Raw genomic sequence first — 12,354 nt, 5'->3', positions numbered from 1 at the left:
TTGGACAGGGAGGTGAGGCGGGGCTCGCACACAAATATTTCTTAGGCAGGATCAGCCATTTTCCTCCAAAGTATGCATGCCTATTTCTAGCTTGTACCTATCACTAAAAAACAAACAAACAAACAAACAAAAAAACAAATAAAAACCTCCCACTATGGAAAACAAATTTGCTGGCTCAGTCAAAATAAGTGGCTCAGTTGGTTAAGTGTTTGACTCTTGACTTCAGCTCAGGTCTAATCTCAGAGTCCTGAGTTCAAGCCTCACACTGGACTCCATGTTAGTGTGGAGCTTGCTTAAAAACAAAAACCAAATTTGTTCCATGTTTGTGCATCTGTCCTCTAAATTGATTATGAGTTGCCTGAGGGCAGGCACTGTCTTTTACTCACTGCTCAAGTCTTGGCACAGTAAAAGGCAGCTGGTGAGCGTCTGCAAAATAAATTTGGTGGCAGATAAGAAGAGGACAGAATTAACAGCTAACCTGGGTGGCACAGGAGTCCAGAGAAGGGAAAGATACGCACAGCCTGGAACACTGTGGGGAGGCTTCTGGGTGACTGGAGGCTTGAAGAAGTTGGACTACTGGGTTAGGCTGGAGACACGGGACTGTCTGGAGGCCAGGCAGGGTGCGTAGGTATGCAGGTCAGATCAGAAAGTGCTCATGGAACCAGGCAGATGGGGGAAGGAAGCAGGCCTTGGAATGGGACAGAAAGATCTGGATCTTCAAGAGGCTCCTTTCCCCTAAGACCCCGTAACACTGACAGCTTTCTAGAAAGAGAGCTGCCAAGGTAAGGCCCTGTCACAAAAGTTGTGGCTGCAGATTGCTCTTGCAGGCAGAGTGGATGAAAAATACCTGCTGCTTGGGCAGTGTTTTCCTGTTACGGTAGTGACCTTGACAGAAGTTAAAAAAAAATAAATAGCAAACAATCCAATTTTGGCTGTTGCTATCAGTCTGTAACTGAAAGCTCCCATCAGTCCTGGGTTTCATATGGAGCAATAATTCGGCGCCAATCCCAGTGGAGCGACGCTTGCCGGTTGGAATCCGGAGTGTCACTACGCAGCTCCCTCAGGCACCACATACATCACCTGGCTCTGACGACTCTGCCATATATCTGCCTCCTCCTCCTCCTTGCCCACCCAGCCCCTCTCAGCACTTGGGTCCACTGGGCTGGGAGGCTCTGATGGAGAGACGCACACACACTGCCTGGTCCCGCACTGGCTAGCGGCCGGGCCGGCTTGGAGGCAGGCAGGCCATGAAAGCAGCTTGAAGCAATGGAAGCTGACTGCCAAGGGCTTGCTGGGTCTGCTTCCTTACCTGCCCTCAGTGATGGTCTCAGAGTCTTCCTGCCTCTGGGCCTTTGCTCATCCTGCTCCCTCACCACAGAAGTCTCCTCTGTTCCCATCAACCTCTAAGTGCCCTGGTGATCTCAACTTGAATACCACATTGTCTAAATAGCCTGGTGTAAGGCTTCATGCCTGGCACCTCAAGAGTACATGCTTAACTGCCTGTTTGTCTCTCCCTACTCAGCCATGAGATCCTCGGTGACAACGGCCACGTCTTACTCAGCTCCATGGCTCTCTCACATAGCACAGGGCCTGGCTCCCAGAAGGCATCAGTGTGCGCTGCCAACTGAATGAGGTTAAGTCCCGGCTGTGGAACAGCTTGATGAGCCAGGCGCTGCACTTCACATACAGTGTCTCCTTCAGTCCTCACAGCTGTCCCTATCGGAAGCTTGGCTCCTCTTTTGGCTCACAGCAGGGCATGTTGTATGGGAGAAATAGGCGGCTTTGCTCCGGAGAGACCGGAATTCAAACCTCACCTCTTCACTCACTGGCAAGCTGACCTTGGGGAAGTTAACTGGCTTCCCAGAATTTTCGTTTCATCATGTCTAAAACGGAGACAGTAACTCACAACACCTTGCAGGGTCCTGGTGGGATGCTGGTGAAGATTGGGTGAGATAATCTACAAAAAGATCGTGGCAGAGACTCTGGCACAGAGCAAATGTACAGGCAGGAGTGTTGGTGGAGGGACACAAGTGCAGAGCACAGTAGCTGGCCCTGGACAGGCTTCTGGTAAACGTTACTTCTCTTCTCCTTCACTGCATGTTGGTAACTACCTAACCCAGTGCTTTTTTGGGGGATGAGGTGGGGGCATTGGAACCCTTTTAACTAACTTATGCTGTATGGGCTCCACAGATGAAGAACTGCTCTGGCTCAATTAGAATCTAGGAGCCTAGTCCACTTAGAGCCCCCATTGCCCCAGAAATGGCTCCTTCCTCAAGAAGCCTAGGTCTGAGGGTACCATCTCCATACAAACTGGGTTCTGGGGATACCTCAACTGCACAAGGCAGCTCATCTATGCCTGTCAGTTTTCCTTACTGTGGTAGAGAATTCTGCCTCTGGGTGCTTTCCATGCATTCATCTGTAGGGCCTCTTAGAACATATCTTTTTCCTTTGTCACAGGCAAACATGACTTCTAGCCACTCTGTTGGTTTGGGTATAGATATTGTAGTCTCCTTAAGTCTTCTCCAGGGAAACATTTTTATCTTCTATAACTCTTCGGTGTCATGATTTTAGGTGGTTTTAATATTCTTGTTATTTTCTTGGCCAAGGAGAAATGGTCCTTGACTTCTATGGGGGTGAGTATGGGGAAAAGGTTATACTGTGATCTGGCTGGTTTCTTTTGTTCTTTCTTTTTCCTTCTTTTCTTTTCTTTTTTAAGATTTTATTTATTTATTTGAGAGAGAGAGAGAAGTGTCATGAGCAGGGGGCAAGGGTGGAGGGAAAAGCAGACTCTCTGTTGAGCAGGGAGCCCGATTCAGGACTTGATCCCAAGACCCTGGGATCATGAGCTGAGCTCAAGGCAGACACTTAACTGACTGAGTCACCCAGGTGCCCTCTTTTCTTTCTTTCTTTTTTAAAAAATTTAAATATTTATTTTCTTATTCTAGGTGGGGGTGGGGAGCGCATGAGCAGGGAGCGGGGCAGAGGGAGAGGGGAAGCAGACTCCCTGCTGAGCATGGAGCATGAACCAGCCCCATCCTGAGGCCTTGAGATCTTGACCTGAGCTGAAATCAAGAGTCAGATGCCCAACAAACTACCCAGGCATCCCTAGTTTGTTTCTTAGGAGGTTTCTAGATGGTCCTGGGAAAGATCCAACCTGTAGCCTAAATCTAGGCACATCCTGATTCTTTCCAACCTGGAACCCTAAATATCTATTAAGAAAAGCTTCTGAAAATGGATCAGACTTTTTGATTAAAAATGAATAGGATGCTGGAATTAAACCAGGTTAAAGTTTCCTGCTTTATGGTCTTTTCCTAGTGCTCAGCACAGAGTCTGTATTTTAAAAAAAATGTGTTGAGGAGCGCCTGGGTGGCTCAGTGGGTTAAGCCTCTGCCTTCAGCTCAGGTAATGATCTCAGGGTCCTGGGATCGAGCCCCACATCTAGCTCTCTGCTCAGCAGGGAGCTTGCTTCCCCCTCTCTTTCTACCTGCCTCTTTGCCTACTTGTGATCTCTGTCAAATAAATAAATAAAAATCTTTACCAAAAAACGTGTTGAATGAACTGCTTCTTAAGGCATTAGCTAGGAGCCCCGGCTTGTGAAAAATTAGCTTGTGAAAAACCAGCTAGTGGAAGAACCAAGGAAAGGAAAAGACTTGGTGTATATATATCTATGTGGGAGAGGAGAGAAAGATGGGAGAAGGCACTTGGTAAGGGTTCCATAAATGTAGGCTACTACTGTTCCTGGCTTTTTGAGGAAGCCTACAGAGACTAAGTCAAGACCCTATTTTGACAGGGTTCCAAGGAGAAAAAGATAGGGCAGGTGACCCAGCCTGTAGAAGCAGAGGGTACTGGGCTGAGAAGCACTAGGAAGAAGCCACCCAGGAGAGCAGGAGTGGGGGAGTGATCATCTTAATAAAAGCCACATGCAATTAGCTTCAGAAGCCCTCACCTGGAGCCGGCAGCAACCAGCTCCCCATGCTGCATCTTGGCTGGATAATCGTGGCCACTGGTTTCCATCATTCTTGATTTAATATGGCACCCCTCCTGGCTGTGAGTGCATTTACAGGAAAGGGCTGGGAGGCTGGGGTGAAGCCTAGCTAGGCTCTCTCAGAGGTGGGTGGCTGGGATGAGTGGTTCTTTGGGGAGGGTTAGAGAGGGAAGGGGTATGTCAGGTAATCCTATTATTGAGTATTCCTCAGGGAACAGGTCTGACAATGAACCTGGCAGTGTGTTCACCAAAAGGGCAGCTGAGGCAGTGGTGGGAGTGGTGAGTAGGCAGAATGAGACCCTGGGTAGGAATGTGGTAGGAATGGAGGAGGGAAGAGAAGAAAGGCCAAGCTACAATTTGCCTCTCATGGGAGGTCAGGGCCACAGAGCCTAATGGCTGCTCTCAGATACACTCAGATATGCCCCATCCTCCTGACTCTAACCTCAACTCACATCACCAGGCTTCTGTCATGCGCTGAAGCTAGAATGACAGAGAGGACTGGGTAGGAAAATCACTAAAGGGACAGGGAGCAATAGATGAGACTGGGGTCAGGGGATGATGGGAAGAAACCCTGAGTGGGGGGGATGATGTTAAGAGCAGCCCAGGAGGTCCAATAAAGAAGCCTGTGGGATGAGAGTGGCATCCAAGGGACTTGAAAATCTCCTGAACTAGCTCATAAAGCACACATCCCTGGAGAGGAAGTCAGGAACAGGGCAGGTGTCAGTTCTATCACACTTGGTGACTGTTATGTCGGCACCCCAGATTCCATTCTCCTCTCCTCTCTTGAAGCCCCATCCTCCTTGCTACCAGAGTGATGTTTTAATATGCAAATCAGATCATGTCACTATGCAAATAGCCAGGCTGATCCAAAGACTGGTGAGAGAAGGTTAAGAGGGGGCAAGGACTGGCTCAAGTGAGAAAATGAGTTTTGTTCTCAGTGGCATGGGATGTTTATAATCCTACAACTGGTGACATTAACTTTGATCACTTGGTTAAGGTGGTCTGTGCCAGGTTTCTCCACTATCCTTTCCCACTTTGTAATTAATAAGTATCCTGAGGGATGAAGAACTGAGCCTATGTAAATAATCCTGTTACTCCTCAAACTCCCATTCACTAGTTTTAGCATCATTGCGAAGTCTCACCTGATGGGGACCAGCTGTTTTAATCCTCATGGCCCTAAGAAGTTCGGAGTATCTCCTCTGTACAGAGATGAGGTAAATTAAAACACAGTTCCTCTAGTAGCAAGTAACAGAGACAGAATGCTAACCCTTGCGGTCTGGCTTCAGAACTTTGTACTTGCCACCTTGCAGGTAAGGAAAGACCTGTTCCCTGCCTCAGGGAGTTTAGGGTCTGTTTAGGGAGATCAGAGTTAAAACACAAATCTCCTATTCCTACTTTTAGCATGGGGCTACCTAATGATTTTACTAAAAATAAACACCAGAAATGCATAACCTGAATTTAATCATAAGGAAACATTAGACAAATCCAAATTGAGGGACATTTTACAAAATAACCTGTTTGTACTCATTAAATGTCAAGGTCATGAAAGACAAGAAAAAACTGAGGAACCATTCTAGATTAAAGGAGACTACTAAAGAGACATGAAACTAAATCCAACTTGGGATCCAGAATTCTCTTTTCTTATAAAGATAATCATTGGGACAACTGGTGAAATGTGAATAACATCTACAAATTAGTTAATATCAATATTAATGTTCTGCTTCTGACGACTGTACCAAGGTAAGAAAATGTCCTTGTTTTTTTAGGAAACACAACTATTTAGGGGTAGAGGAGCATCATGTGTATAACTTACTTTTAAATAGTTCAGAAAAAATTATGCATATCTTTCTTTATAATATTTATATACGTCATAAAGCAAATATGATACATGTTAACAGGTAATGTGGGTGAAGGGTTTATAGAATTCACTCCACTATTTGTGAAACTATGTAAAAATAAAATATATCAAGATAATGCTTCTCCTTGGGGGATGGGTAGTGACTGGAAGAAGTATACGGTGGGTTTCTGAGTGAATGGTCTATTTCTTGATCAGATGTATTTAGTTTGTGAAAATTCAGTGAGCTCTATACTTGTGATATGTATACCTTATAAGAGTACATGTCAACAAAAAGTTTTCAAAAAGTTGAAAACAAAAGAGAGAGCAAAAGCTTGTCCCCATAAAGCACCTAAGTCTGTGTCTGGCCCACAGTAAGCCTACAGTGAAGATCAGATGGTATCGCCACCCCCGCAGCGCCAAACACAGGGCTAGGTGTGCACATGTTGGCACCTGAGATGCGGCAGGGAGCAGGCTGAGCAAAATGGGGAAGAGGCATCACTTCACCCTAAGACAGGAGTAAGAGAACCCCCTTACCCTCCTGTGTACCTCACCCCTTCTCTCCTAGAGGGCTTTCCGCAGCTCTGATGGAGGCACCCAGCCTTATAGCCCAGAATGCAGGCCCAGGGGAGCACTGCATCCCCAGCTACCCCTGAAGCAAATGAAAAAATGTAGCTATAGGAAATGTGCTTGTGATTCTGTCACTGGGATATGCAAATAAAATATATATGATAGGCCTATCTGCCTAATATTCCTGCCAATTCATTCTCTGGGTGTGATTAAAATGAGCAATAAATTCCTCGTGAGTCTCGGTGGAATGAGGATCTGGGAGTGGAGATGCAGGCTGGCACCAGCACGTCCCCCTCAGCTGAATATTCATCATGGAATAGCTCCCCATATTTTTGTTTTATCTGCCATCGTGTGCACAGAGATATATTTCTACCTCTCTCTTTCATCTCTTAGTTAAAACATGAAAATGGTCTAAGCTCTAAGTATTAAACTCTCCATGTAGTAAAATCCTTCAAACTGAGATCACAAGCTACCTTCTCTATGAAGCCTGCCCTGCTCATTCTGCCTGGACATGATCCATGCTTTCTTGGAGACCCCACAAACTCTCTGCAGGCCCCTTCTAATGTACAAATCAGTCTGTGGGTATCAGAGATAAGATAGCCTGCCTCTCCCCCATACTCCTTTTCTAGACGGCCAGCTCAGAGGACAGGGGCTAGGCTTCATCTACCTCTGAATCCTCTCAGGAGGCCCAAGGAAGCTTCTGCACAGAGAATGCTGAGAAACTGAGCAACCTGTCAGTAAGGAGAAAATCATTCAGGCCACTTAAGGTGACAGAGATTCTTAGATAAGTGACACATTTTTAAAAGGCAGAATGAAATTAAAAATTAGGCTTATGGATAACTTGAAAATGGGAAAATTATCAAGAAATAATATTTTTAAAAAAGATTTTATTTATTTATTTGACAGAGAGAGAGGTCACAAATATGCAGAGAGGCAGGCAGAGAGAGAGGGGGAAGCAGGTTCCCCACTGAGCAGAGAGCCCAATGCAGGGCTTGATCCCAGGACCCTGAGAACATGACATGAGCCAAAGGCAGAGGCTTAACCCACTGAGCCATCCAGGCACCCCGAAAAATAGTATAAAGTTGAGCACCTGGCTGGCTCAGTTGGAAGAGTGTGCAACTCTTGAGTTCAAGCCCCCACACTGAGTGTAGAGATTACTAAAAAAAAAGTAACTAAAAAGAAAGAAAGAAAGGAAGGAAGAAAGAAAGAAAGGAAGGAAGAAAGATAGAAGGAAGGAAGGAAGGAAGGAAGGAAGGAAGGAAGGAAATTAGGTGGAAACCCCTCCCCCCATGGAACTAGGATCATAATTCACTTTAAGGGTCAAGGAGGAAATACGAATGTCTGATAGGCCGGCACATAATATAATAGGGAGTTGAGCCGCCTATGCCTGGAGAATCTATATTCCCAAACCCTAAGGGGTCACATTTTTTTATAAATTCTTGGTTTAGCAAAATAAAATATGGCTGCCATTTGAGACTCCTGTATATACAGTAGGCTATTAATCAGGTTAAAAAAAGAGGTCATTTATATATAGATAGATAAGGTCCAGAACAGGCAAATATAATGTCATAAAAGGAAATCCTCTCATTCATATCCAATAGCTATTTATAACGACTTTCTGTAAGTCATCTGCTTTCTTTCTCTAAACTTCAGTTTTCCCATCTGTAAAATGCAGGTAGTAAGAGCTGCTTCAAGGATTTGTTATAGGATTAGAAAAAATACAGGAGAGCACCTGGCACAGTACCTATTATTCACTCGGGCACTAGCCGTGTACTAACATGACCAACATTAAGCCACTTCTAAGGCAGTCAAATTTAGTTAAGGGTCCCATATCAGCCCTAACCCTTCCACCTATGCCGGCACTAAGAGGCCTGCTCTGTGTCATACCACTGAACACACTACGGACTCTCTTGGCCAAGTCCAGGGACAACCCATGATGATGGAAAGAGCCTGAGAGGGATGACAGGAGTGCAGTCCCTGAGGTTATCTGAAACATTTTCAGGGATTTCCTTAAGACACCTGAGGAAACTGACCTGGCCTCTAGGGCTGCTCCTAGGGGTGGAAAATCTGAACAGAGAGGAAGAAGTGCTTGCTCTCTAGGAACTTTCACTCTTGCTGGTCCCAAGCACTCCTCAGGATGTGTTGTGAAAGCCCATCTCCCTTCCTACCCTCCTACCCCTTCTCTGGAGGGAACTACTGCAAGACAGTTACTCAGGATTCCAGGGAGACAAACTGTATGTCTCATGCTGGTTGCCAGATATTTCCAGTTCTCCCCCTTCTGGGCACATGGGAGGGTTACTCTTCTTGGCCTCTTGTGATTGTGTGGGAACAAGGCATTATCTGTCCAGTGAGTTGTGAGTGGAAGTAGAGGGTCGATTTCTAGACTAAGTATTTAACTACAGATGCAAGACCCTCCAGAGCATTCCTTTCCCTCTGGCCAGCGACATGCAACATCCCAGATTGTGGCTGTAATGCCAGTCTGGTCTCTGAGGGCCTATGACGAACACAGGCCCCACCACTGACCCATCATGGACAGGCTGCATGAAGCCAAAAATAAATCTTCATTATTCTATACCACTGAAATTCTGGGTTGTTACAACATAATCTAGTTTATTCTGATGAATACATAGATAATTATATACTGAATGGAACCTTAGAAACCATTTTGTGCAATGTCTTCATTTCACAGAGGTAAACTGAGCTTCAGTGAAGGGAAATGCTAGGCCCACGTCACCAACTCACCAAGTGAGTGGTAGAGTTGGGATCACAACCCATGTCTTGTCTATCTCGGTCCGGTGACCTAAGTGCTCTTACTCAAGACACAGAGAATATTTGCCACCAGGTGGGACTTGTCACACTAAATCATCTCAAAGCATTTCAGCCACTGTGCCAAAAGAGACTCCACAATGATGGAAAGAACACATGACTGAGAGTCAGAAATCAAGTCTTCTGCTCTTTCATGAAGATGGCACTGAAAGCGAAGAAGGAAGCCGCTGTCCCTCCCAAAGACAAAACCAAAGCCAAAGCCAAAGCCGAAGCTTTTAAGTCCAAGAAAGCAGTGCTGAAAGGCGTCCACAGTCACAAAGAAAAGAAGATCTGTATGTCATCTATATTCCCACAGCCCAAGACAATGGGTCTCTGAAGGCAGTCCAAATATCCTCCAAAGAGCACCCCCAGGAGAAACAAACTTGACCACTGTGCCATCATCAAGATCCCCCTGACTATCGAGTTAGCCATGAAGAAAACAGAAGACAACAACACAATTGTGTTCACTGTGGATGTCAAGGCCACCAAACACCAGGTCAAATAGGCTGTGAAGAAGCTCTAGGACATGATGTGGCCAAGGTCAACACCCTGATCAGGCCCAATGGAGAAGAAAAGGCGTATGTTCAACTGGCTCTTGATATGATGCTTTGGATGTTGCCAACAAAACTGGGATCATCTAAACTGAGTCCAGCTGCTAAATCTAAATTTTTCACCATAAAAAGAAAAAACAAACAAACTAAGGCTTTCAGTTCTAGTCCCACCATTGAACCTACTACATGACCTTGCATTCAAGTCTATTAGTTTCTGTTTTGACACCAATGCACTCTGGGACCAAAGGCAAGCCATGTCACATCCCCAGGCCCCCGTTTCCCCCAGAAGTAAAATGAGTCCATTGATTTAGGCTTCAGGTATTTAAAACATGTGCCTCACAGAAGAACGTCTATAGAGGCTGCCCAGGAGAGAAGGGCTAGGCCAGGTAGGTATGGCTCTGATCCACCTCTCCTTCAACCAGAACAGCTTTATTTTCCTCTGACTTATTTGCTTAGGCTTCGGTAAGATTTCCCACCACTGGACTTAATGATTTCTGAGGCCCCTGGCAGCTCTGAGATTTGTAATTCTAGTTCTTGGATTCTGCCCAGTAGTTCCTGAGTGATGATAGCTTGGTGGCTGGAAGAGCAGAAGGCAACCAGCATTTAGGGAGTTCAAAAGTTTGGTTGAGAAGAGCAAATTATGATAGCAATTTTTTTGGCCCAGACTGTCCCAGGCTCTCTGGAGTATGTGTGGAGTATGTCTGGATATGTGGGACTACTACTATTTCAGAGAATGGTTCTGGAAGGAGTGATGATGGGAAAGGATTGCCTGTTGAGGTTATAGAATATGTGAGGCTGAGGTAATAGTACTTGGGCTAAAGATTTTGTCTAACTAACCCTGGTCCTATGAAAAGGAGATAGAAGGCCCATTACCTCAAAAACTGAATCTGAAGATTAGTCCTCAGAAGTCAGAAGTGACTCAGGCCTCTGCCTGGTCATGACAGGGGCAGCTACTTATTCTTGATGAAATTGGGGGCTGGATTTGTATTTAAACAGAAAATAATCCCTAAGGAGAAGTGGCTTGGTATGGAGCCAGACATAATTTAATGAGTGAAAGATTAAATGCAGCAGGGAGTGCCCAGAGGCCTTCTCCTTTTTCTGAGACTTACCTTCACCTCAGAAGTCCTCAGAAGCTTCATCACCTCCCCTTCTCGGGCATAATCCAAGGGTGTGTGTCCCATTTCATTCCTCTGCAGAGGGTTGGCTCCTGGCAGGAAGAGAAGTAGTCAAAGGCTCTATGAGTGATCACAGTGAGGCCTCAGCCTTCTCTCAGAGGTAACCTGGGCCCTGACTTCAGAGAAGGAATTTCCTTCGAAGTAGGGAGCAACAAACCCTAAGAGATTGTAGAATGGTGAGAAAAACATGTCAAGGTACTCTGAGAGGACAGTCCTTAGTTCTCTCTAACACCAAGGTCAGGGTATCGGGGTTCATACACATATACGCACTCATGCACAGAAACATATTACACATACTACCATGTACACAAAGATGTGTTATATGTACACATAGGTGTGTCGTACACAAATACATACACAGTTACCCTCCCAAATACACACAGCTGAACATGCTAATATACCAAACACATAGATTAATATATCCTACCATCAATGCATCAGTCATTAAAATGCCCGTATGATTAAGATCATTTGCATATAGATGAATATTCATTAATAAAATCATACAAAAGGGGTTCCTTTCTAAAGCATAGAATATTAAAAAAAAATAAAACAGCCCCCCTTTTTCCTGCTCTCGGCTCCTCTCTCTCTCTCTCTCTCTCCTTTAATGCCCTTTTACCTTGGTATTTCCGGTCTACCAGAGTTAGTAGAGTCCTCTGGAAGGGAGTAGGCATCACCAGGAAGCTGGTTATGGCAGCCTCGAGGTTTGATGCCCTTACCAGTGCCTAACTGTTGGTGAATGTGTGCGTGTAGGCAGGCATTTCTTCCAATCATTAGTTCCTGTGATTTGAGGACAAAGAATTTGAAGTATGATAAAAAGAAGGGGCTTGCCCAGGCCATCTATCTACCTTCTTTCTCTTTTAAACAGGCAACTGACGAGCCTGTTTAAACTGGGACTACTTGGTGCAATGTCTTGGAAGATATGGAGGAAGGGCTCCCCTGACCTCCACATTGCTAGAATCTCCTTCCCAAGGCCAGGTCTGAACACCTCACTCTCCTCTTCAAAAACTGTCCATACCATTCAGTTTGGCAAACCTTCAATGTGTGGGGCTTGAGACACAGAAGAATCAGATCTGGCCTGGCCCCCAAAGCACTTCTCTCAAACCACAGAAAGCTGTGCCTTGAACAGAGAAGATGCTCAAGAACTATGTATTAAATGGAACATTCCTTGATCTTCTTTCTTGCTAAGGAAGTACTATCTAGAAGTAAAGAAGGGTTAAGACTCCACCCCTGTCATCAGGATATAGTGAGCTGGTTGGGAGCATTGTACATGCAGGCAAATGCACATCAGCATACGGCCTGGCTCAAGGTGGGTGTCTAGCTACGGTTTGCTGATGGACTACAAAACCCAGCATTTCTCAGTCCTACGCTGTGGAAACATCTGTTCCAGGATATAAAACTATTCCTACTGAAATTCTCTATTTCTTAAAGGTC

The 12,354-nt window shown here is 45.3% G+C and overlaps 1 protein-coding gene across 3 annotated transcripts in view; it reads right to left on the bottom strand.

Annotated features, from left to right (window-relative positions):
• The window catches only part of CLPB (caseinolytic mitochondrial matrix peptidase chaperone subunit B), a 138,226-nt gene that overhangs the window by 26,483 nt on the left and 99,389 nt on the right, over positions 1-12,354 (bottom strand). For all 3 annotated transcript variants that reach the window (XM_032853184.1, XM_032853185.1, XM_032853186.1), the window contains one exon: positions 10,855-10,952. In XM_032853184.1, the coding sequence (XP_032709075.1) occupies positions 10,855-10,952 (98 nt within the window). The remainder of the gene's footprint in view (positions 1-10,854; positions 10,953-12,354) is intronic.

Source organism: Lontra canadensis, unplaced genomic scaffold, assembly GCF_010015895.1.
Source record: "Lontra canadensis isolate GAN:19392208 unplaced genomic scaffold, GSC_riverotter_1.0 scaffold7, whole genome shotgun sequence".
In the NCBI taxonomy this organism is placed as follows: Eukaryota; Metazoa; Chordata; class Mammalia; order Carnivora; family Mustelidae; genus Lontra; species Lontra canadensis.
Note: the sequence above shows the minus strand (reverse complement) of the source record. Positions and strands in the feature narration are given on the sequence as shown.